Below are 26,571 nucleotides of genomic sequence, written 5' to 3'. Positions count from 1 at the left end.
TGAAAACACTTTGCAAAGAATGTGTGTTGGACAAAGACAAAGTGTCTGTTTGAAGATACTGTTCACTGAGGATTTAGCAAAGGAGAGTAAATTGAGTGTTTGAAGCTGCTTGGTAAGGGAGAGTGTGAATTTTCTGTTCGAAGCATCAGAGGACTTGTAAGTGAAATATCTTTGTTTCGGATTTGCAACCACATAGCTAAGACTCTTTGAGGCCTGTTCTTATAAAATTTGCTGATGACAACAGTAACAGGTTATACTTTCCCCAGAGATGTCACTTCTTCAGAACTGTCATACAGCGAGGTTGTGGTACACATAGCATAAGGGTCTCTTGACACCCTGTAGTTATATATGTAATTGCTATAATTCACTTTTAAGATGAATGAAGCTCAACCTTTTAATTTTCCCTCTTATTGCAAAGTGAATTTTCTGCCTCAAAGAGGTTGTTCGAAAAAAGATGAATATGTGTTGGGGGCTGTTACAAACCTGGAGTACACCTTAGTACACCTTTTTCTTTCTTGGAGTCTCTGGAACCCAGTTATTGATTTATAAGAACTCAAGCTGTTTGGGCTACAGAATTTTTGCTGGTGTTCCGGATCCTCTTCTCTAGGCATTTGTTGCCCAGGGAACAGAAATAGCTGTTGTTTGTATGCTGAAGTTTTGTGCTTCAGTTTATTAGTTTTGGTTTGGCATGTGAAATCTGAAGATTTTCCAGTCCCTAAATATTTTTTGTGATTGAATCAAAATTGGAAACTTTGGTTAGTTTTCAGGATCTCTTGGAAATTTCAGGATTTCTCTAAGGTTGCTTCACCTGGAAATAAATTTAGGCCTAAAGTGGAGTCAGAGAGAGCCAAGAGGATGCACTTTCTTTCTCCTGGAGGTTGAGTCTTATGTGTTCATTGAAATTCTCCTCTGAGTTTCTGTTATGCAGGTGTTAATGATTCTGGGCACCCAAAGGAAATTTGCTTGCCAGAGTTTTACTTGTTAGAGGTAGGTGAAAGTACCTTTAAATCCTGGTTATTTATGTCTTGACAGAATTCTGAAGTGTATTTGTCTCAAAGCTCTGTTGGCTTTTACTAGTTGAAAGAGTAGCAGTTTGGGGTCTACTGTTATGTTAAGCCTCTTTAGGTTCTTGAATTTACTGTGGTCTGAACTCCAATATTGAGCTTGCTATTTCTGTTTTTACCATTGGCTCAACTTCAAGCCAGTTTATCAAAGGTATCAAAGGGAGTTATTTCTCTTCTTTTTCTTGTATGGCTCCTCATTAAAAATAGTAACGTGATTAGGAATTATTTTGTAGTAAAGTTCTACATGTAAAAGAGGACTCATGAGAGTGTGGTGTGTAATTTTGTGTATCTTTTATGTGTTTTTTGTTTTAGAATTTTCCATCCCTTTAGATGGGACTGGTTGGTAGGTGAAGGGGAAGAGTCCTCTTTCTGTTTAAAATTGTAACGCTAAGTGCTGGAAAGTTTATGAGAGCTTATACTAGACAGAGAAACCTGACTAGGCGTGATTGTGAGTTGTGACGGTAGTGCAACTAATTAGATCACCTGCAGTTAATTCTACTCTTTGGACAGGTGAATTTAGAGTGCTTGCAATTGCAATCACATGTACTTGCTTGGGGGGCAGATTGCTCCTACCCTCAGATTGCTCCCACTCTCAGATTGGCGACTAGAGTGATACTGGGAACTCTTTTTAAAAACTTTTTCTAGAGAAAAGAGACTTCTGGAGAATTTCAGCAGAGTAGTGTACCTAGGGAGATTGACTTTTGGCAGCTGTTAATTGTGTTGTTGAGAAATAGATAACCCTTCTTTTCAAGCATTTTGTAGTATTGTCTTTTCTGGATTTAAAAGTAGACTTTAGGTGGTTGGGTGTGTATAAATCCTTCTGCTTGTTATGAACAATTTGTTTGGGAGAGTAGCCAAGGGGATTTCCCTTTAAATTGAATACCCTTAAATGGATTCTCCCTGGCTTTGAGAAACTCTTCATTGCATGCTTTATCTTTTGCTTTGATTCATGACTGACCATTCTTAACATCAAACATTTTTTTCCCTTTGAAGTAGGAGATAATTTTTTCTTTCTTTTTAAAAAAAAAGACTAAGACTAGAACACTGCTGAATTGTTCTTATACTAAAAGCTGGAGGCATATACAGTTTTAATAAAAGTGAATATTGTGTATCTTTTGATGTAACTTCCCTTTAGAGATTTAGTTTTCCTCTGTCTTAAATTTTCAGGCTGTTCCTGACTGTTGTGTAAATAATTGGTAGATAATTTTTCAGTCAAGCTTCTTTAAAAAAAATTATCCTACAAAAATTCACTAGCTCGGCCCACACTTAATTAGTATCAAAGAAATGATATCTGTGACAGTGAACATTAGTAACTTGTACCAGGGTTAATTGTAAGTCTGTTCAAGTCAAGGCTGCCTATCTTGTCACTTAGGTTCACAGAATACAAAGATGGATTAAGGTTTGCCCCTTATCTGGGGATGGAGAACGTCCAGACACATGAACAGAGTTTTACTACAGGCATGATAAGTGTTATCATAGATATGTAAATGCTTAAACAGATATCCTGGTTCCTGCCTTTTGTCCAGGCAAAATCATGAATAGTTCCTCCTTTCACTGTCAAGTGTCCTGGTTTGTAAGGTAACTTTTTTTTTTTTTTAATATATATGTTGTGAAACAATGGGGACATGGAGAAGAGACATTTTATATGGTGGAGATCAGGGAAGACTTCCTGGAGGAATGTACTTTCTGAGCTGAATCTTGAAGGTTAAGTAGGAGTTAGGCCCATCACAGAGGGCATAAGCAGGAGGTGGTGAAATAAATTAATAGGAGAGAGTGGGTGTATGTGAGAGAAAGTATATATGTATTTGCCAAGTGTGGGAATTGGGTAGAACTATGAGTAGTTACTGGAACATAAAGTTTGTGGAGTGTCAGTGTGGAAATCAGGTAGAGAGGCAGAGACCAGATTGTGAGGGCCTTGTATGCCATGCCAGTGAGCACCTTCTCTGTGCCAGGCACTGTAGGCCTGTGGTCCCCAACCCCTGGGCCACTGACCAGTACCAGTCTGTGGCCTGTTAGGAACTGGGCTGCACAGTAAGAGGTGAGTGGCCCCAAGTGAATGAATGAAGCTTCATCTGTGTTTTACAGCCGATCCCCATCGCTTATGTTACCGCATAAGCTCCACCTCCTATCAGATCAGCAGTGGGCATTAGAGTCTCATAGGAGCGCTAACCCTACTACAGACTAAACATGTGAAAGATCTAGGTTGGATGTTCATGATGAGAATCCGATGCCTGATGATCTGAGGCGGTGATGCTAGTGCTGGGGAGCCGCTGCAAATACAGATTATCATTAGCAGAGAGGTTTGACATCACAATAAATGTGATGCACTTGAATCATCCTGAAACCCCTGGGCTATAGTATGTAAGTTCTGTGGGAGTGGGGATTTGGTTTTGTTTACTGTGAATCCCTAGAATCATGTCTGGCACAAAGTAGGTATTCTATGTGTTCATTGAATGAAAAATGACAACAGTAAGAGTGGGTTTGAGGAGAGCAGGACTAGATGGAGGGATATTAATGAAGAGGCAGTTTTGCTGGGGTCAGGTAAGAGACTGACTTTGGCTGGAGGGACAGATGATGGAGAAGGATGATGCCTGCGTTTCTGAATTAGGTGACCAGACAGGCTGTTAACCAAGGTAGGGAATATAGGAAGAAGGGGGTCTGGAGAAGAGATGACTTAGAGTTGCTGAGTAAATGAATTAGGGTGGAGCTGAATTAGAGTAGACCATCAAGGGGGTAGTATGTCCAGTACAGAATTGAATATTTGAATCTGAAGTTTGTAGAGAAGTTAGAGCTAAAGGTAGAGATTTGGGAGTTACCAGAATTTAGGTAGTAGTTGAAACTGTGAGAGATGACAGTGTTACCCAAGGATAATGTAAAAATTGAAAAGGGAGAGGCTGAGGATGAGACCATGGGAAACAGGGGTTTTATTTTAGTGCCTACTTTTCCAAACCTTGACTTTCTTTAGTGCTAAGGACTTATGTTCTAGCATAGGGAGTACCTTCAGCAGTAGTCCTGTCAGACTTCTTGCTTTACATTTTGTGATAGCCAGCACTTGGTTGTTACTGTTAGTGGTTAAATGGACTGCAAGATGTTAGTTTGATTTGGAGTAACCTCGGTTGCACAGGTGGAGAAAGTACAAAGATAATGACGGTCTTTTTCTTCCCTTAGAAGACTCACATTTCTAAAACAATTCAACTTTTTAAAGTGAGAGAGTCCACTTGTGCACTAAGAAAATACTGCCATGACTTAGTTATAGGTGATGCTAACATAAACAGGACATTCCACTTCTCGTTGTTTGCTTGCACCAGTCACACAGAATCATAGCAGCATGTTGCCAAATGGCAAAATGTACTGTGGCAGTTAACACCAGAATTTCATAACACAGTGGCAAAAAGCACCATTTAAAAATGAGTAGTAATCATACTTCCTTAGGAAATAAAATTTGAACATATTTCTGTGTTAAAATTTACTGTGCAACGCTATATGTTCTGTAGTTTAGCCATAGTAACAGCATCAAGTTAAAGCAGTAACCATCGTTACTAAGGTCTCATGTACCATAACATGTATGCCAAGATGTGTGTTCTTAGAATTGTGAATTAGAATATTTCAGCTAATTGCAGTAACTTTCAGTAACTGGGTATATATGTAATTTGGTTTCTGAAGTAATTTTTAACTGTGGAAAAACTAAATTGTCGCTAGTACCTCATAGCAGAACTGTAGCCCATAATACAGATTAATGGATATACATGGAAATTACACACTGAAATCAGGACATTTATATTTCTTTAGGTATTAGAAAACTACTCGGATGCTCCAATGACACCAAAACAGATTCTACAGGTCATAGAGGCAGAAGGACTAAAGGAAATGAGGTTTGTATTGCTCTTATTGCTTAACGCGAGGGTTTCATAGGACATGTGTCTTTCCATAGTTGTGTAGTGATATGAGTAAGTCCACCTGTGTCAGTATCTGTGCTTGTGTGTCTGGTGGTTAGGTCGAACTATCCACCTCCCAGGTTGTGTGTCCTCTGAGTGGAGGGTGGGAGTGGGTGAACATCCATTTGTTTTCATCAGAGGTACGGTGGCTTTCCCCATCTTTGCTCTCTGTTAAATCTTGTCATAGAGCTTGTTTTTGTGTAAAGAGTCAGGGGACATTTTCTCTTGTACTGTTTTGCAAGTGTCAGTAGTAGAGAAGGGGCAGACCCCTATAGGCTCTACTGTGCCTGTAATTACCCTTTTCTTTATGTCGTACCTCTGAAGTCCTTTTAGGATCAAAGAGAGGTAGTCTCAGCATAAAACTCATTGGCTTTTTCCCCCTCCTACTGATTCTAGCTGTTTATGATATGAATATACTGAATTTTGAGATGACCTTGATTTTCTTTTAATGTAGTTTTCCTAGAGAAGCAACAAGTTAGAAAGACAGAAGGAAGTGTAGGCATGGAAACTAGTGACTATTCTTAATTTTTCTCTCTTCTTAACCTTAACCCAAACTTTTTTTTTTTTAAATTTTAAATGAGGAAGGAGGAGAGCACAGCACAATTCTTTTCTGGAACTCAGAACAAATAGCATATGTTGTTGCTGGTAAAGCTTTAGGTGCTTTAATTGACCTTTTAGGTCAGAAGGTCCTCATTTTCCAATTGTCAGTTTAAATAGTCTCAAATTGATGTTTTGTGGGGAGGGAATATTAGGATTGTCTAGATCACATTTATTTGACTTGTACTTATGCACTGTATAGTCTTATAATTGTGCTTATTTTTGTTTTTGTGGGCTATTTCCCATCATGCTGCTGTCTGCACTGCTGTTGGACCACTGTCCGTATAGAAGGTAAATTAGTCCCTTTGGGACAGATGGAATTAAGAACTTTAACTTGCTTTTGCTTCTTGCTCTTAGAGGAATTATAAAGCAGTCATGGTGGCTCATGATGAGTGAGCAGCTCTATAATTTGTAGACAGAGGTATAGTGTGTAGGAGTTACCGAAGGACTTTGCCAGCATGCCATTCCCCCTTGTAGCAAAGATGCTGGCACACCCACATGATACTCCAGATTCTGCACAAAGTTTCTTTTAGAGATTGGTTCTTGGTGAAAAATTTTTTAGCATCCGGTGTGTTCCAAAGCAAAATAAGTAATAGTTTTTTTAATGGCTTTTTTAGACTCAGAATTTATTTTTAACACTGCATAAATTAGGGCCTTTAGTTCTAAAAAATGCCAGGAGGCTTTATTTAAGGTATTTATATTTTTAAGAGAAGATGCACAGGTGAGTCTTAGCACTAACATGCTACTGCCAGTAGGCATTTGTCTATATTTTTGGCAGCTTTTCTATTTTAGATTCAGTAGGTAGCCTCTATCTCACTGAATTGTCACTGTTTTGTGCCCTACTCTTGTGGAAGGGACCAGGAAACAGCGTAATATGCCATCTTTTTAGTTTAATGTTTAAGCATTACTGGATACTAAATTTACTTAACTTACATTTTGCATTCAGATTTAAACAGTTGTTTCTGGGTAGATGTATTATAAAACTTATTCCCCCACACACAACATAGAAAAAAGCAAATGAAATATTCCTTTTGTGTGCTTATCAGAAAATACTTAGCTGCGAAAAAAGGAGTGCTTATTTTATTTGGACAGCACAGTTGCTTATGTGGTCTTTGTGATGGTAATGATGTATAGCAGTTTCTGAGCATGATATGTGGGTTGCAATGTAGAGACTAGGAAGCTCTCAATTCTGTTTTTAATAGTAAAATTTTATGAAAATTTGATTTAAAAAATTTTATTAAAATATAACAAAAAATCGTGTTTTTTCTAAATTTTGGGGGGGATGTTCATATTGTCAAAAAGCACTAAAAAAGTGTTAGATATGGCTTTTGGGTATCACATAACATCTCTCAGCTCTCTGAGTGTGATTTACGAATTTCATTTGGTTATTCTTTTATTACTTTCACAGTGATATTGTTGTCATGAGATCTTTTCTTCTATATTTCTTGTTCTACTTCTCAATTTGAGAATGAGTTAGAGGGATTAGGCCTTGAGTAAGCAGGCACATGGATTTGTATGACCCTCAAGCCATCCTTTTGTGTTTTATAGTGGAACATCCCCTCTTGCGTGCCTCAATGCCATGCTACATTCCAATTCAAGAGGAGGGGAAGGGCTGTTTTATAAACTGCCTGGCCGAATCAGCCTTTTCACACTCAAGGTAAGTAATATAAACTGTTTTCATGCAGTGATTCTCAAAGTTGTAGTGTGCATTAGAATCACCTGGTAGGTCTGGAATGGGGCCCATGAATTTGCATTTCTACCAAGCAATCAGGAGATGCTGATGCTGTTGGTCCTAAATGGCACTTTGAGATGTTCTGGTGTGAATAGGGTATTAAGAATTATTTAGTCATAGCAGTTCTTGTCTTTGTTCAGCTTTGCTTATCTATATCTTTGTAGGTTGTACAAAATTGAAGGGTAAGTATGCGTGGGGGTAATTGCAAATGTGCCTTAATTAGGATTTTGTTGTAATAATGATGTGAAAGATAAATTACCAGGCAGTTAAAGTAAGACCTACTGTATGGAAAATGACTGAAATGTGAACATATTTGTGGAAATTCAAAAACTCGTTAGCACTTACTGACACTAATTACAAAAGAAGAGAACCTAAATCAGGTAGAGTTCATAATAAAGCTTAAAGGGGTGAAATTAATAGACTGATTATTTTCTTACCATTTGTGATATATGTGGCAGTTATTTAGACCAGAGGTCTGTAAACTTTTTCTATAAAAGTCCAGAAAATAAATATTTTAGGTTTTATGGACCATACTGTTTGTTTCATAACCATTCCAGCTCTGCCATTGTAGCAGGAAAGTAGCCGTAGACCATATACAAATGAATGGGCATGGCTGTGTTCCAATAAAAAAAAACTTATTTATACGTGTTTGTTTTATTTATGAAAACAGGCAGCAGGCTAGATTTGACTTGGGTCTATATTTTGCCAACCCCTGATTTAGACATAATACGACTTGCTGACTCTGGGGAAACTGAAAATTTGATGCTGACCCTTGTTTTCTTCTATATTGTGTTTATAAATAGCAGTAGCCATTATACAAACATTTTCCTTTTAATTTTTTTTCTTGTTAGACTGTATTAATTCAAATTTAATTAAAAACCTGAACAAATACCAATTAATAACCTGAAGTCATGAAACTTAGTCTTTTAATAGTTTGGACTTTTTTTTTTTTTCTTTTGGTTTTGCATGCTTTTCTTATAATTGAGCCTTGGGAGAGCCCCTGATTTCAAAACCTAGCTTTGTAATCTAGGATGGATTTAACCCCTCTTTTTATGGTGGTGTATGGATCCGTGGCATTGAGTCAGTCCTTAGTAAATGGTAGCCTTTGTATTATTCTTAGGTTCTTCGTCCTTAATTGCCTGTTAATGGCACTTTTCTATATTATTGTATATATATTGTATATTATATATATTGTAATTATATATAATTATATATAGTTATACATGCTATACATAACAAATATGCCTGTTAATGGCATATTTCTGTTTTAAAGAGGAAAGAGAATTACTTTTTTCTATGAGTACCTTGAGGGTAAGAACTGAGTTTTGTCTTTGTAATTTGGCTCTAGGCTGAATTCTTGGCAAACAGTTAATAAGTGTTTGAACAGAATTGCATTTCTTCATCTTAATTTTAATATATCATTGAGTAAATATTATTGTATGAACGTGCTGTAGGCTCGGGAGTGTTATATTAGTCTGCAGTCTGTCTGAGATGCACTGATTGAATATGTGCTTAGCACATCATCTCATCTACCTTTGACTTTATGTTGCTTATTCTTCATAGCATCTTATTCATTGGCCTTGTGCAACTGAAAGCATCACCTCTGTGATATTTATTGTGTTCTTTTTGGGTTAATGGTTTGCTTGTCTGGTTCTTCAATTAGACTGTAAACTCCTTGAGGGCACAATCTATCTTACTCATATCCACAGTATCTTATATCTTATCCACAGTACTAGGTACAAAGTCGCCTTCAATAAATGTATATTTAAGCTGGGTGTGGTGGCTTGTGCTTGCAGTCCCAGCTACTTGGGAGGCTGAGATGGGAAAATTGATTGAGCCCAGGAGTTTGAGGATGCATGATCTATGATTGTGCCACTGTACTCCAGCTTGGGTGACAGATTGAGACTTTGACGCTATTAAAAAAAAAACCCACCACTAACAAATGGTATTTTTAATGAATGAATTTAGTGAATAATGGCTACATTTTAGAACTTCATTAATTTTTTGATATTTGATGATAAATACTGTTCATAATTTTGATGAAAGTATCCCTAGATATGCCTCTGGCTGGCGTCTAGTGCATATCTCAGAACCGAAGTGAAGGATGCTGTGGCTTTGGTAGAATTTTAGCTTGGTTAATTGTGTGTGTCTTTTAATGTTTTTGACCTATTATAAAAGCAATATATGCAAATGCAACAGAGAAAGTGAAAGTAACTGGTAAAATTCTACCTGTAACCTAAATAATTTACACAAATATTTGAAAAAATTGGATCATACTTTCCTTATTACATTTGTTACTTGTTTCATTCAGTTAATATATTTTTTTTTGAGACAGAGTCTCTGTTGCCTGGGCTACAGTGCCATGGTATCAGCCAGCTCACAGCAACCTCAAACTCCTGGGCTCAAGAGATCCTCCTTCCTCAGCCTCCAGAGTAGCTGGGACTACAGATGTACACTACCATGCCCAGCTAATTTTTTCTATTTTTAGTTGCCTGGCTCATTTTTTTTCTATTTTCAGTACAGATGGGTTCTTGCTATTGCTCAGGCTGGCCTCGAACTCTTGAGCTCAAGCGATTCTCCTGTCTCGGCCTCCCAAAGTGCTAGGATTGCAGGCGTGAGCCACCGTGCCCAGCCCCCTTTTTTTTTTATTTTGGAAAATTTCAAACCTATAGAAAAATTGGATTACCATAGTGTCTTAGTCTGTTTTCAGTTGCTTATAACAGAATGCCTGAAAGTGGGTAATTTATGAAGGAATTTACAGTTATAGAGGCTGGGAAGTTCAAAGTTGGGGGATGTATCTGGTGAGAGCCTCTACAGGGTCCTGAGGCAGCTCTGGGCATCAGATGGTGAGGGGGCAGAGCATACTAGTGTGCTAACTCAGGTCTCTACTTCCTCTTATAAAGTCATCAGTTCCTCTCCCATGATAATGCATTAATCCATTAGCCCATTAATTCATGAATGGGAATCTGTTCATGAAGGCAGATCCCTCATGACTCAATCACTTCTTAAGGCCTCTCCTCTCAATACTGCCATATTGGGGATTGAGTTTTGGAGGGGGGATGTATATTCAAACCATAGCAGATAATGAACACCCATCTACATTCATTTAGATTTACTAATTGTTACAGGTTTCTCACATTTGCTTTATTTTTCTCTACATATGTATGCATTTTTTTCAGACAGTTGAGTATGGACATGGCACTTTACCTCTAAATATTTTACAATGTATGTTTTAAGAACAAGGACATTTTCCTACATAACCACAATACCATTGTCCCAAGAGACTTAACATTAATACAATAGTATATAATATATAGTACATGTTGAAATTTTTCTTTAGTTCCAAAATTTCTTTGTGGCTTATTTTTTAAAATCTTGCATCCAATGAAGAATTAATGCATTACATTTTGTTGTCATGTTTCTTTAATCTCCTTTAATGTAGTTCCCTTGCTTTTGTTTTTCGTGGATGGCATTGATATTTTTGAACAGTCCAGGCCAGTTGTTGTTTAGAATCAAGTACATTTTAAAGGATTAATAAAAATGTGGAAATCTTGGTTATTTCCAGAGTCCTTTATGTTTTACTGCCTACGTCATGTCTACTGTTGCAAGTTGTGGACCACAGCTATTCAGTAGTGGAAGATAGAAATGGTGGGATGTTTTGCATAGTGGTCTATCAAGAGCTAGTTTGGTCAGCATCTTGCCTATAATAAAGGACAGGAAGACACCAGTTATTTAACTGATATTTCTTATTTTTGCTTTTGAAGGTAGTAGTGACATCTTTGAAATCCTTTGGTCTTTTCTTTGTCTAAGCTTTCCTTTGTGTATTAAGGAAAAGCTTATGTGCAGAATGGCTTGTTAGTTTTTTTGTTCCCTGCTTGCAGATCTCTTCTTGTGGGCCATCAAAGTCAGAATTATATTTTATCCAGGTAGTTTGCTACTTACTGAAAATAGTAGCATTTTTTTCCTTATCTGCAATTACCAAAGATTTACTGGTAAGCTGGAGTCTTTCTGTGCATGCCACAGGGTTCCTTCTCTGATAAAAGTTGTTCTGGTTAATGTAATGATACAGATTGGGTATCCCTTATCCAAAATACTGGGGACTAGAAGTTTTATGGATTTTGGATTTTTTGCATATATAATGAGATATCTTGGGGATGGGACCCAAGTCTAAATATGTAATTCATTTGTTTTATATATACCTTATACACACAATGTGTGTGGGGGTGTGTGTGTGTATTTTTTTTTTTTTTTTTTTTTGAGACAGAGTCTCACTCTGTTGCCTGGGCTAGAGTGCCATCGTGTCAGCCTAGCTCACAACAACCTCAAACTCCTGGGCTCAAGCAATCCTACTACCTCAGCCTCCCGAGTAGCTGGGACTACAGGCATGCGCCACCATGCCCAGCTAATTTTTTCTATATAGTTATCTAGCTAATTGATTTCTATTTTTAGTAGAGATGGGATCTCGCTCTTGCTCAGCCTGGTGCACACTATATTTTTAATAATTCTGTGCATGGAACAAAGTTTTGACTGCATTTTAACAGCGACCTGTCACATGAAGTCAAGTGTAGAATTTTCCATTTGTGGTGTAATGTCAGCAAAAAAATGATTTTGGAGCTTTTTGGATTTTTGGATTAGGGATGCTCAACCTGCATGTTTGACGCTTTATATAGAGATGCTTGTATACCAATACTCAGAGCTAGTCCTTGGATGGATGGAATTGATGAAATGTATGTATCGCTGCTTTTTATTCTTGATTTGAATTGCTTTCCTTAAGCTATTCTTGAAGTCATCTGTCATTGTTGATCATTGCTTGGGTAGAGTTAGGATTTATATTGTTTTTTACACTTGGGATTTCCTGTTGACATAAGACTACTGTGAACTCCTTTGTAGTGTTCTACATTTTTAGGACTTTCATGTTGAAATAGTATGGTTTTGTGACAAGCTGGTTGTGTCACTGGTGAGTTTAAATTGAGTTAGTGGATAACTGCAGTCATCTCAACATTATTCAGTTTTGTTGTTGTATGGTGCTCAACTAGAGATGTCACTTATGGCTGTTTGTACTTTATTATACCAAATGTGGTGATATAAAGTTGAGCCTTCAGGGTCTTTTTTCAATTAACAAGCTCAGTGGAACCTTTTTAATGTATAGACCATTTTAAAAGTATAAAAAAATATCTTGGTAAAAGAAATAGATGACGATACTTGAGGTATCCTACCGTTAAAATCCATAGTTTGTGGGCTGTGCATGGTGACCCATGCCTGTAATTGTGGTGTACTTTGGGAGGCTGAGGTGGAAGGATTGCTTGAGGCCAGGAGTTTAAGACCAACCTGGGCAACATAGCAAGATCCTGTCTCTACAAAAAATAAAATTAGCTGAGTGTGGTGGCACACTCCTGTAGTCCCAGCTACTTGGGAGGCTGAAACAGGAGAATGGCTTGAGCTCAGGAGTTTGAGGTTGCAGTGAGCTATGGTCACGCCACTGTATTCTAGCCTGGGCAACAGAGTGAGACTCTGTCTCAAAAAAATCAACCCACAGTTTGCAAATAAAAGAAAGGAAAAAACAGTGGAGGAAGAGAGGGACATAATTATTGTATTCTTACACTGTTATTTAAATAACCAGAATTAAAATTTTTGTGTACAACTCCACACTTAACATCAATTTCAAAACTATATTACCAGCCCAGCATGGTGGCTCACATTTGTAATCCTAGCACTCTGGGAGGCTGAGGCAGGAGGATTGTTTGAGCTCGGGAGTTCGAGACCAGCCTGAGCAAGAGTGAGACCCTGTCTCTACTAAAAATAGAAAAATTAGCTGGGTGTTGTGACAGGTGCCTGTAGCAGCTACTAAGGAGGCTGAGGCAAGGAGGATCGTTTAAGTCCAGGAGTTGGAGGTCAATGTGAGGTAAGCGGACACCATGGCACTCTAGCCTGGGCAACAGAGCGAGACTCTGTCTCAAAAAAAAAACCGAAACAAAACTGTATTACCATTAAATATCAAGAAAAGAACAAATGGAGTAAGCCTAGATTTAAATACAATAAAATCATAAAACTTATTTGAAAGAGAATATCAGAACCCATTTTGATTTTCAGTAGGTGCATAGCAAAGAGAGTGCTCTTTTTTTTTCTTTGTCTGTCTGTCTTTCTTTTTTTTTTTTTTTTTTTTGGTGAGTCTTGCTCTGTCACCCTGGCTAGAGTGCAGTGGCATCATTGTGGCTCACTGCAATCTCCATCTCCTGGGCTTAAGTGATCCTCCTGCCTCAGCCTCCCGAGTAGCTGGGACTACAGGTGCATACCACCACGCCCGGCTAATTTTTTCTATTTTTAGTGGAGACAGGGTTGCTCTTTCTTATGCTGGTCTCAAACTCCTGAGCTCAAGCGATCCTTGTACTTGGCCTCCCGGAGTGCTAGGATTATAGGTGTGAGCCACTGGTCCAGCGAGATTGTGTTTTTTTTAAAAATGCAAATCAGATCATGTCACTATCGATGTCCTGCGTGGCCCTTGCTTACCTCTCCGATCTGCTCTCCTAGTACTTTCCACTTGGTCATTCATTATACTTCAGCCACTCTGGCCTTCAGTCTGTCTCTCAAGCATCCAAACTTTGTGTACTCTTTAGGACCCTTAGGCTTGCCAGTCTCTGTGCCTGGAAAATTCTGCAGTAGCTTCTTGTCATTTGGTTCTTAGTTTAACAGTATCTTTTTAGTGATGGCTTTCTCCTACTACCAATCTAATTCTGCAACATTATTACGGTTTTTGTTTGTTTCATATTCCTATCAGTATCCTATATTACCTTGATTGTTTGGTTACTTGGTTATCATTAGCTTTCCCCCTCTGGAACGTAAGTGCATGGACTTTGTTTTCACTGTATCCCCGTATCTGGTACATAATAGGTACTTAATAAATATTGGCTGAATGAAAAGTAAAAGACAGTATTACCAAAATCTTAAACCAGCTAATTCTCCTTGTATTTCACCTTGATTTCATATCAGTTTTTGTTATAGAATATGCATATTTTGGGTTATTTTTTTCTCCTGCTCAGCAAGTTAACTTTTAAGAACTCCTTTTTTCTTGCCCTCTTTGGAGCAGTTCACATAAATCTGTGAAAGAATCTGCTGATGTTAGAAATAAACCTGTCTTTCACAGGCAATGGCTATAATCTGGTTTTTCTTAATTGCTGAAGGAAGAAACTTGAACCATTAGAAACAGTTTAAATATTTTATGTACTTTTTAGATATCATATTATTCCTTTTGGAGCTTTGAACTTTGATCATCTTGTTAGAAAATAATTTTTCTGCCTCTTGTTTAGGACTGAAAAAAAGAATTTTTACTTTCACTTAAAATGGTAGGGGTATTTTTAGACAGTGTCTTTTGTAGTCTTTGTGAGTCTTATCAAATATGTGATCTTATCAATGCTTAGGATCCTAGAATTTTAGTGGAGGAGGGGGATCTCAAGTCATCCAGTCCATTTTCATTTTTCAGATAGAAAATTGAGCTTCTCGTAGATTAAATGATTTGTCTGTGACTGTACAGCTGCATGATAAAGACATGGCTGAGCTGGGACTAAAACTCAGGTTCCTCACCTTTGGGTTTGATTTCTTGTCATTATGCCAATTTAGAATAAAGAGTTTTCTTCAGGTTTTGTGAACTTTGGGCGCTTCATCTTTTGAAGGATCTTGCAAATTCCTTTATTTCTCAAAATGTCAGTTTTATTCTCTTTAATGAAAATGTTTGTAATGTTAAGCGAAAGTAGCCTTTCATATTCTTAGATGTGAACCCTTTTGTTATGTCTGGTTGCTTTGAGTTTCTGCACTCTCCATTAATTATATTGGCATTTCTAATTGTTGGCTTTCTTTTCTGTACCAGAATGAGTGATATATGGTGGTGCTAAGAACACCAGAATAGGAGTCAAGGTCTGGGTTATAGCATGGTACCTCATGTATTACTTCATATTTCCACTTGTACTTTCCTGTCTCTGACACTGAGTAGATAAAATAGATTGAGTGTTTAAAAAACTGCAATTGTAAAACCCTTTTATCTCATGAAAACAGCAAAGTACAAATTGGTCACTGTGAAACTGCTCTAGTTGAAACGAGCTTGAGGGCCTAGTTTCTCCATCTTTTGTGGATTCTACCATCTCTATCCCATACCCCAAGCCTAAGGCATCTTCCCTGGACCCTAGAGCTCTGTTGAAAACCTCCTGGGTGGAAAACCAGTAAAGGTACTAACATTCTAGCATCTAGACTGTTCTGTGTAAAAGGTAAGTAAGCCATGGATATTTTTCCTTTCTGTTTTTTTTTTTTTTTTGTGATGCATTTGAGGAGGCTGACTGTTATTGCAAACCCTGTCCCACTCTGTACTGTGTAGAAGAGGTCCGCACAGAAGGCCCAGTTAGTAGAGACCATTTGCTCTGGTTAATTGCCGCAGCACTTTGGTTTTGATGGAGGCTTTGATTCCTCAGTTGGTGAAAGGTTCTTTATTTGAATAATTCTCAAGGGACATCTGGATTTGTCTTTGAAAGAAGGAGTATTCCATTGTCAGGATTCCCAGCCAGCTCAGGGAGAAGAGAGAACTCGATTGTTTTCAGATCCCTGGTCAGAGTCTGGTTTTCTGTCTGAGAGATGAACTGCCTTTTGTCCCTCTACCTCCTGAAGTTCAGAGTCCTGTATGAATGAAATGGTAAAGGTCAAGTAACAGTGGTTTGGAAAACACTACCCACTACCATTGGAGTGATTTTGTGGTATCATAGGGGAGTCGGCAGGCTGATAATTTCAGGGTTGTTAAAGGATATATATATTTGAAACAAAAAGGTTATTTCTGTTAAGTATGATTTTAAAGCCACCAGGGTTTTGGGAAAATGAGATTGTACATGTTCTAGGTGTCCTTGGGACTGTGTTTGGGGAAAAAAAAAAACAAAAAAAACCCTTTTCTTTGCATCAGCCAGTATGAAAACTGTGCACTTGATCTCTTAATCCTTCAGATCAGACTTTTGGGAAGAGTTAGTTGAAGAATTTGTTTAGTCTAAGAAAGTTACTTCTAGCTTAGCTAAATCTAGAAGATAAGATGGCAACGGATGTTTAATTGAGTGCTAACTATATTCCAGCCATACTCCTCATACTGGTGGTCCCTGTGAAGCATAAATATGTTTACAACTCCTACACTAATGAGAAAATGGCCTGAGAGAGTTAAGTAAATGGTACAAAGTAACATTTTTGGCTATTTGAGTGATTTGTATTACACAGAGGACAGTTTAGGAACTTTGAAGCTTCAGCTAAATGAGTCAGTTCTCAGATGTTTGAGAAGCATGCCTCAAGGTTCTAGAAGAATACCTTCAAATTCAAAAATGTTTATTTTCTTCTATTCTGAATGATGCTCTTTTGATTCAGTGGTACTAAATGGGCTTTGAAATGTCTGATGCCTCTTAAAAGTATCTGCTGGTCCTTTTGTTTTAGTCTTCTCTTTTGAGATACAGATGACTCTTCATGCCAGTTTTTCATTGGAAAGCTATCTGTCCTAACAATTCTACTTTTAAAGCTTCAACTTTTTTTTTGGGTCTTCATTTCCACCCTAGCCTAAATTATCCTCATATGTGGGATACCGAAATAGCTACTGCCTGGGTCTACTTGCTCTCACTTCATCCCGTTTATAATCCAGTGCTTTGCTCTTTTGTAATCCATGTAGCCACCAGAGGGATTTTTTTTTTGAAACATAATTTGATCATGACATGTTTTTGTTTGATACTTGTTAATGGTTTCCCATGGCATTTACAGAAAAATCGAAACCTTGCTTGACCACACTGCCCTTCTTTCAGTTCTTTGAATTCCTTAAGCTCTTTCTAGTTTTAGGGTGTCCCATTTTGAACTCTCCTTTCTCTACTTTTTCCTGGCTGTGGGTCTCAAGAACTGACAACTTATGTCAGTTCTTCAGAGGAGCCTTTTCTTACCTCTAAATTGGATTTTCCTGTTGTGTCTGAACTTCTTATCACTTAGACGTTTATAATTATATAATTGGATGATTGTTTGATATGTCTCTCTTGACAAAGCCTTAGGGGCAGAGAATGTGTATTATTTTGTTCTTGGCTATATCCCTAGCACCTATTATAGTAGGTGCTCAATAAATGTTTATTGAATAAATGCAGTGAAAAAACATATAGAAGGAGATTGTTTTAACTTGCCGTGGTAGCATTTCTCAATGCCAAGCAGTTGAATTGGTTCAGGATAGTAATTTTTAGTGTCAGAATGGAACTATGTAGTATGGAATGTTTAGCAAGATCTCTTTTTCATGGTATGGAGTGTTTGAAAACCTCCAAAGTATAAGCTTTTTTTCCTCAAAAGAAAAAAGTAGCGTTCAGCATTGCTTTTGAGATCTAATGCTACATTGATTCCTGATCTTTCATGTATGCCCCTCCCCCTTTTTTCTACTGCCTATCCCTGAAAGCTTTTAGGATCTTTTCCATGATTATGTACCTTGGTATGGGTCTTTTCTCACCCCGTGTGCTATTGGGTCTAGAGACTCATGTCTTGCAGGTCTAGGAAATGATTTTACATATTTTCTGGGTGTTCTGATGCTGTCAATATTTAACTTTATATTAGGAACATTTCATAATACAAACAAAAACTTTTAAATATTATTTATATATTATACAGCCCGTGCTTTTACTGTTTCTTGTGCCCTGTTTCTTTCACATCACAGCCTTACTCAGTTGTCTGGTGATCCCTGGTTGAGGGCTGATGCTTGAGAGTCAGGCTCTTAAATACTAGAGGAATTCAGTGCCTTGTGGTTTTGTGGCTTCATTTGTCTTCTGCAGAAGTGGGGAAGTGGTTGTCGCTTAGATGCGTGGTGCTGTAGTAGGGGTTTCTATCTCCTAATGCAGACTTTTTACCGTCCCCATGTTCTCAACCCCATACCTCATCCTTGTCTGTCATGGTATGTGCTTTAAGTTCTGAGCCTGTCTGGAGTTTAGGGGATGAATTTGCTTTGTTCTTTTCAGTATCTCCCTCTGTAACACTCATATCTCATCTTCCTTTGCTTTGCTAACTTGTCTCATTTGCTTCTCCATCTCTCTGTCATTGATGACTTCCAAGTTATATCCCTATCCTGGATATTCCTCTCTGTACACCAGACTTGTATATTCAGTTACCTGCTCAGTGTCTCTAATGGCATCTCAGATTTAACATGGATAAATCCAATCTCGTGATTTTTCCACCCCAAACCTTTCCACCCTTGTCTTGCCTATATAAATGAATGGGAACTCCATCTTTTAAGTTGCTTAGATCGAAAATCTTGGATTCTTCAACCTTGGAGTCAGCTGTTTTGCTCTCATGGCACATGTAATCATAAATAAATCCTGTTGGTTCTACCTTCAGAATATATCCCGTTTTACCACTCCTTTTGCTACCAGCCTGGTTTATGCCACCATCATCTCTCCTTCATTATTATAGCAGCTTCCTAACTGGTCTCCTTGCTTCCATTCTTGCCACTTTCCTCCTCAACACTGAAGAGATTTTTTAAAAATGACAGTCAGATCATGTCACTTGTCTGTTCAAAGCTCTCTAGTCTTAACTCCATTTCTCCCTTGCACTCAGAGTAAAGGCCAGAATCCTTTGAGTGGCTTGCGGCGCCCTTATTCGATGTGCCTCCCACCCTCACTTCTAGCCATTTTCATGTGACTCTCTCTCTCTGGTTCACTGTGCTCCATAAATGCACTGGCCTACTTGGTGATCCTGGCACTGCTCCTCTCAGGGCTCTGCCCTTGCTCATCTGTCTGTCTGAAACCTTGCCCCAAACGCTGCATGTCTTGCTCTCACGTTTCCTACAAGTCTTTGCTCAAATACCACCTTGTTCCCTGCACACCCCCTTAGCATACCCAGGTTACCTGTTCCTTAACTTATATGTTTTTCTCTTTGGGTTTTATCACTGTCTGATATACTATATTTTGTATGTATGTTTTTTATTATTATTGTCTGTCTGCCTTGACTAGAACATAAGCTCTTCTAGGGGAGGGATTTTTAATTTTAGTTCCTCTTATCTCTCCAGACCTTGGGAAAAAAGTAGGCACTCAATAAATATTTGTGTGAGTAAATGAAATTTTTATTCATTTGGATAAATGGGATTATTTTGTTTCTTTTAGTTTGATATCACTTTAAATGGTTTTCTTTTTAAATATACATTGCTGGACTTAGATCATAAATTATTTAGGATTTTTGCATCTGCATTCATAAATGACATATCTGTAATACTCCAGTTTCAAACCTTGTCCAGATTTGGCAACAAAACAAGCTGTGCTGTTTTTTCTCTCTTGATTCTGTGTAGTGGTCTCTTTAAGGAGAGATTATTTGTTCTTTTTGGTAGAACATGCCTGTAAGACCTACTGGGCATTGTGAGTTTTTATTGTGGGAATATATTGTTTTTACTTTTCTTGTTGTGAAATATATAATTTTTAAAAGAGAGTATTTACCAAGTTTTTCTTTTAAAGAATAATAGCTAAAAAATAAATTGTTCATCCTTGTATGCAAACAGCCAGCTCAAGAATAGGGCATCCTTTACACTTTTAAAGCCTTTGAGCATATTCCTTCCTTTCCCTGCTGAAGATAACTATCAGTACTATTCAGATTTTCATATTGATGATTCCCTTGCTTTTACCTCACATGTGTGTATTACTGAAGTTTAAGGCCTAAATAATACGTTAATTTTCCCTGCTTTAAAAAATATTTTTATGTGAATAGAATCATACTAGATATATTTTTCTCTGACTTGATGCTTTTGCTTATCATTTCTGAGCTTAATCTGTGTTGGTGCATTTAATTAAATTATATTTCCTATTGTATGCTATTTTATGAATGTACCATGATTTGCCTGTTTTGCACTCAGCATATACTTGGGTTGTTTCTAGTTTTTGCTGTAACCAAACATTGCCGCACTGAGTGCTCATGTACATGTGTTCTGGTGCATTTGTTCATTAGCTTCTCCTGTGCGATAGGAGGGTGTGTGTTTTGCTGGGAGTGAAACTGAGTAGTAGCATTTTCACCTGATTGTCATTACTAGGTAGAAGCTGTTTTTCAAAGTGATTGTATGAATTTACAGTCCTCCTAGCAGTATATGAGAATGTGTTTTTCTACAGTGTAAGAATTGAGTGTAAAATAATATCTTTGTTTTTTTCTCAGTTTTTAAATTGACATAATTTACATACACTAAAATTCATCCTTTTTAGTGTATGAGTATACAGTTCTGTGATTTTTAAAAATTCGTTTGACATCATATTTAGTATTTTAACAGTGCTATATAAGTGTATACCATATGTGGGTTGAATGCAATTACCCTAGTACAGATGCTCCTTGACTTATGATGGGGTTATATTCCAATAAACCAATCATAAGTTAAAAATATCATAGCTTGAAAATGCATTTAATATGCTTAGCTTACTAAAAATCCTAGCTTAGCCTAACCTACCTTAAACATGCTCAGAATGCTTATTAGCCTACAGTGGACAAAGTGATCTAACACAAAGCCTATTTTGTAATGTAATTTATTGAATACTGTACTGAAAGTGAAAAACAGAATGGTTGTGTTGTTATTTGAAGTATGGTTTCTACTGAATGCATATCACTTTCACATCATTGTAAAGTCAAAAAATCCTAAGTTGAGTACTGCCTATAGATGCTAACATGCTCCTCTCTCCACCTTTAAAATTCAACTGTATGTTTATTATAGTAAAATTCACACTGTTTAGTGTATAGTCCTGTGACTTTTTTTTTTTTTTTACAGATATGTAATCACCATAATTAAGGTACAGAGGAGATCCATCACTCCAGAAACTTCCCCCTGTACCCTTTTCTAGTCACCCGCTCTCTCCATCCCCAGCTTCTGGTGACAATTGATTTGTTTTCTGTGCCTGCAGTACTGCCTTTTCAGGAATGTCATATAAGTGGAATCATACATTATGTAGTCTGTTCAGTCTGGCTTCCTTCACTCAGTGTGAGGTATTTGAGATTTAGTCAGCTGTAACACGTATGGCATGCTGTTCTGTGTATCAGCAGTTCATTTCTTTATATTGCTGAACAGTATCCCATTTTATATATGTACCACATTTTGCATATGTGTTCCTCGGTTGATGGACATTTGGATTATTTCCTGCTTTTGGCTGTTATGAGTTATGCTGCTGTGAATATTTGCATACAAGTCTCTGTGTGTGGACATACATTTTCATTGTTGTTGGGTAGATATCTTGGAGTAGAATCTTGGTGGGTTGTGTGGTAATTTCTGTTTGGCTTTTTAAGAAACAGCCAAGCTGTTTTAAGTGGCTTCATCATCTTATTCAAGGTTTAGTTTTTATTTTTATTTTTTTAGAGACAAGGGCTCTCTGTGTTGCTCAGGTCTCGAACTCCTGGCCTCAAGTGATCCTTCTGCCTTAGCCTCCCAAAGTGCTGGGATTACAGATGTGAGCCACTGCACCTAGACTCAAGTTTTTTTTGTTTTTTAGTAAAATTTCTGCTCTTCCTGGCAATATTATTTTTTCTAAAATCAACTTTGGTATTGATATAGCCAATCTAGCTGTCTTAATGATTAGTTTTTGCATGGTGTATTTTTCTCCATCCTTTTTCTGTTAACCTGTCTGTCTTCATATTTAAGATTTCTTTATGTTTGTTGGTGGATCTTGACTTTTTCTTTTATTCCAGTCTAATAAATTTCCCTTTTAATTGGGATGCTTGGACCATGTACATTTAATGTAATTATTGGTATGGTTGGTTTAAGTCTACCATGTAGTTACTTGTTTTTTATTTAGTATTCCCCTTTGTTACCACTATTGGCTTATTGACTGTATCTCTTTATCTTTTTCGGAAGTTACTTTATCTTTTACAAAATGTAACTAATCACAGACTACCTTTATATAGTATTATATCATCTCACTTAAAATGTTGGATCCTTAGGGTAGTATTTTTTCTTTTACCCTCTCTTGGCCTTTGTGTTATTCCTTTCATAGATTTTACTTCTATTCTGGTTATATACTTTATAGAATATTATTACTATTTTTCCTTTGAATAATTCGTTTAAAGAAATTTAAAAACAGGAGGGAAAGTTTTGTTTTTCTTCACATATTTACCATTTCTGATATTCTTCATTCCTTTGCAGAGATCCAAATTTCTGTCCTTTGTTTCAATAAATAACCTTAAGCACTTAGAGTACAGGTCTGCTGTGACAGATTCTCTCAGCTTTTCTGTGTATGAAAAAGTATTTATTTTGCCTTAAGGATATTTTTGCTAAGATGCAGAATTTTAGGTTGAAAGTTATATATTTTTTTCTTTATCAGCATTTAGAGAATCTTTTATCTTCCGGTTTACATAGTTTCTGACAAAAAGTCTAGTGATTCTTAATATTTATTCCTCTTTTTTCTGTGGTAAAAGATTTTTCTCTTTATGTTAGGTTTTGACAGTTTGATTATAATGTACCTTGGTGAACCTTTCTGATCTATGGGTCAAATTTCAAATATTTTTAGCCATTATTATATTTTTTAGAGACAGGGTCTCGCTATGTTGCCAGGCTGGAGTGTAGTGGCTGTTCACAGGTGCAGTCATAGCGCAGTTATAGCCTCAAACTCCTGGGCTCAAGGCATCCTCCTGCCTCAGCCTCCCAAGGGCAGGTATAGAATAGCCTTTAGTCTAGGGGTAGTTTAGCTGTAATACTAAAGTATTTCCTTTCTGGAGTCTCTACCAAATGCCCAAGATGTTCAGCAGTGTCCCTGCACTCTGGCTGGCTACGAACTGTATGCCTTCTGCTCGCTGTAGGAATTATTTGGCCATTGATTGCCCAGCCTTGTGGATTTTCACCCTATTCTTATAAAGAGACCCTATACAGATTTCTGGAGGTCTTTTCTACACAGCCCCCTCCTCTCTGGAACTCTCCTTTGCAACTTGCAGCCGTCTCAGCCTGGTTCTCTGTCTCAGTTCTGGAAAACTGCTGTGCTCTGCTTAGGATCCCCCCTCCTCCTCTGTAGTCCAATTGTGCTTCCAGGCGGGGCCATGATAGGACTCTTCTTATTTGTTTTTCTTCTCTTCAGGATTACAGTCTTGCGCTGCCTGTTCTCTAGTGTTGAAAATAGTTGTTTTGGATGTTTTGTCCACTTTCTTAGATGTTTATAGTGGGATGGTAAATTTGGCAATTATTAATTTATCATGGGCACTTTAGGAAGTCTGTGTGTATTTTTTTTTAAGATAAAATACGTATTGACAGATGATTCCAATTCAAAAGTAAGACTATAGGGCTTTTTAAATTTATTCTTGTATAAATTTGTGGTGTACAAGTGTGATTTTGTTACATGCATATGCTGTGCGGTGGTGAAGTCAGGGCTTTTAGTGTATCTTACCACTGGAATAACACTCGTTGTACCTGTTAAGTAATTTTTCATCATTCATTCCCCCTCCCACCTTCTGAGTCTCCATAGGGTTTTAACTTGACCTTTTTACAATCTTACATGTGCATGCCTCCTTTCTGTCATGTGAAATTTCTGATTCTCATTGTTATCACATAATTACTCATTTGCTTTTTCCAACAGTATACATACAGTAGTCTCAGAATAACAATACCAGCGCTGCCCCAACAATATGGTTACTCTAAAGGGTTTTTGTTGTTGTTGACCTTAGGGTATATCTCACTAGGAATTTTTATACTTTATTGCAATTTAAAGTAACTAGAAATAATATGGTTATGTCATCAACTTGATACACAGTTTGGTTCATTCATTTTGTTTACTTTTTTGGGGGGCATTGCCTTTAGAAATTTTAATATTGCTTCCTAATTATGTAAAATTTATATATGGTTAAATATATAGCACAGGGTTTATTCAGTGGATTCAGGGAATCCAATCCCTTTTACCTATTCTATCTCTTCTCTTTGAGTAAGCATTTTATTGTTTTTATTATTTTTCTTCCTTTTAAGAAATATTTGTGTAACATAATACATTTGTAATTATATTTTCTTTCTTTTGTTTTCTTTTCCCTTTCCTTTCTTTCTCTGTTACTGGCACTGGAGTGCAGTGGTGTCATCATATGTCACTTCAACCTCAAACTCCTGGGCCCAAGTGATCCTCCTTCCTTAGTCTTCCAAGTAGCTAGGACTACAGGCATGTGCCACTATGGCCGACTAATTTTTTAAAAACACTTTTTGTGGAGATGGAGTCTCACTATGCTGCTTAGGCTTATTTTCCTACTTACTTAGAATGGAATCATACACACTTTCCCCCACTTTACTTTTTTTTTTTTTTTTAGCTTAACAGTATATCTAGGACATCACTACATCGCAGGATGCAGATGCACCTTGACATAATTATGATGGGGTTACTTCCCAGTAAACCCATCGTAAGTTGAAAGTGCATTTTAATACCTTGATAAATCCATTGTAAGGATGCACCGTTGTACGTTGGAGATTGTCTATATTGAGGTATTATTCATTCCTCTCTATAGTGGCAGAGTACTGAATTTTGTGAATTTATCATTGGTCAGTGGTAATCAAAGTGTGATCCACAGACCAGTGTCAGTTCATGACCTATTGTTCCTGTTTGTGATAAGTACACGAATGAGGAGTATTTAGAAACTTTTGTAGTAATTTAACATTGCCACAATATCTGAGTATGATTAATGGAATCGTTTCTACTCTAGAGTGTAGATCAGCTTGGGTATTTTGAAACTCACACAGTAAGTTGTGTGGTATGTACTGTGTACTAGTCACATGCAGTAGACCACATATTGGTCTTTGATAGGTTGGGGGAACAGCCCAGAACTGATCCTGTACCCCAGATATATTGAGGACTGCATTTATTCTGTATGTCCTATTGGTGGATATGACCCCACAAATTTTGACATGTATACTTTTATATTTCTTCAGTTCTAAATATGTTGAGATTTCTATTATGAAATCTTATTTAATTCATGAATTAAAGTGATTCTTTAAAAAAGTTACCAAATGTACAGTATATTGTGTTCCTTCTTTCCGTTTTACCCATTTTATTAAATCATTGTCAGAGAGGTGATTTATAAGCTGTTGTTTTTTTGTTGTTTTTTTTTTTTTTTGAGACAGAGTCCCCACTCTGTTGCCCAGGCTAGAGTGCCGTGGCATCAGCCTAGCTCACAGCAACCTCAGACTCCTGGGCTCAAGTGATCCTTCTGTCTCAGCCTCCCAAGTAGCTGGGACTACAGGCATGTGCCACCATGCCCGGCTAATTTTTTTTTTCTATATATATTTTTAGCTGTCCAGCTGATTTCTTTGTAATTTTAGTAGAGACAGGGTCTCGCTGTTGCTCAGGCTGGTCTCGACCGCCTGACCTCAAGCTGTCCTCCCGCCTCGGCCTCCCAGAGTGCTAGGATTACAGGCATGAGCCACCGTGCCGGGCCATAAGCTATTGTTTATAAGCAATAGCAAATGCAATGACAGAGAAAGGTTGAAAGTAAAAAATTCTAAGAGACTAGGGCAACCATATCCTACCCAAAAGACAGAAGAATTTAAAGCACTGGTAGGGATAAAGGAGGACGTTATTTAGCAATAAAAGAAACATCCAGAAAGCTGTAACAGTCAAAAACCAAGGCTTCTTTTCTGGCTTAATATATGGTCAATTTTTTTTAAATGTTGAAAGTATTCATTAATAGTATATCTATTCTCTATTTATCTTTCTGTATCACAGTATTCTATATGCACATTTGTCAATTGAGCTTTTTAATTAAAAATATTCTATACTTCCAATTTTTTAATCTACTTGATTATCAACTTGAAAAATATCCCCCTTTAAATGTGAATTTGCCAGTTTCTCATGGAGATCAGACAGTTCTTTATATTTTTGAGGCTAAAAGTGTAGTCACATATTATTGTGTAGTAAACCACCCCAAAGCTAAGTGTCTTAGAACAATAACCATTTTGTCATGTCTTAAGAATCTGTGAATTGACTGGGCTCAGTAGAGTGGTTCTTCATCTGAGTTTGCAGGCATTTGCAGCCTGCAGATGACTGAATTAGATTGAAATGTCCAAGACCATTCACATATGTTTGGTATTTTGGCAGAGATGGAGGGAGGAAGGCAGGGCTTTGCTGGGATGCTTGGGCTTTTCTGTCCACATGGTCTTGAGGCTTCTCCTTTTACCGCAGTTTCTCCATCAGGGGTATTCAACTTTCTTATATATGGCAGCTCAGGGTTCTCAAAAGTGCAAAAGCAGAAGCTGTGAGGGATTCTTAATGTTCAGGTGTAGGACTGGCCGTGTAACTTTTCC

At 37.4% G+C, this 26,571-nt stretch overlaps 1 protein-coding gene across 8 annotated transcripts in view; it reads left to right on the top strand.

The window, feature by feature from the left end:
• ASXL1 (ASXL transcriptional regulator 1) overlaps window positions 1–26,571 on the top strand; it is a 78,847-nt gene that overhangs the window by 21,371 nt on the left and 30,905 nt on the right. For all 8 annotated transcript variants that reach the window (XR_006729640.1, XR_006729641.1, XM_045529458.1 and 5 more), the window contains exons 2-4: window positions 4,854–4,936; window positions 5,683–5,685; window positions 7,145–7,253. Coding sequence is in view for 6 of the 8 variants with exons in the window: in XM_045529460.1 (XP_045385416.1) it covers window positions 4,854–4,936; window positions 5,683–5,685; window positions 7,145–7,253 (195 nt within the window). In the remaining 2 variants the exon portion in view is untranslated. The remainder of the gene's footprint in view (window positions 1–4,853; window positions 4,937–5,682; window positions 5,686–7,144; window positions 7,254–26,571) is intronic.

Source organism: Lemur catta, chromosome 17 (genome assembly GCF_020740605.2).
Source record: "Lemur catta isolate mLemCat1 chromosome 17, mLemCat1.pri, whole genome shotgun sequence".
Lineage (NCBI taxonomy): Eukaryota > Metazoa > Chordata > Mammalia > Primates > Lemuridae > Lemur > Lemur catta.
The sequence above is the reverse complement of the archived record's forward strand: the minus strand, read 5'-3'. Positions and strand labels throughout refer to the sequence as shown.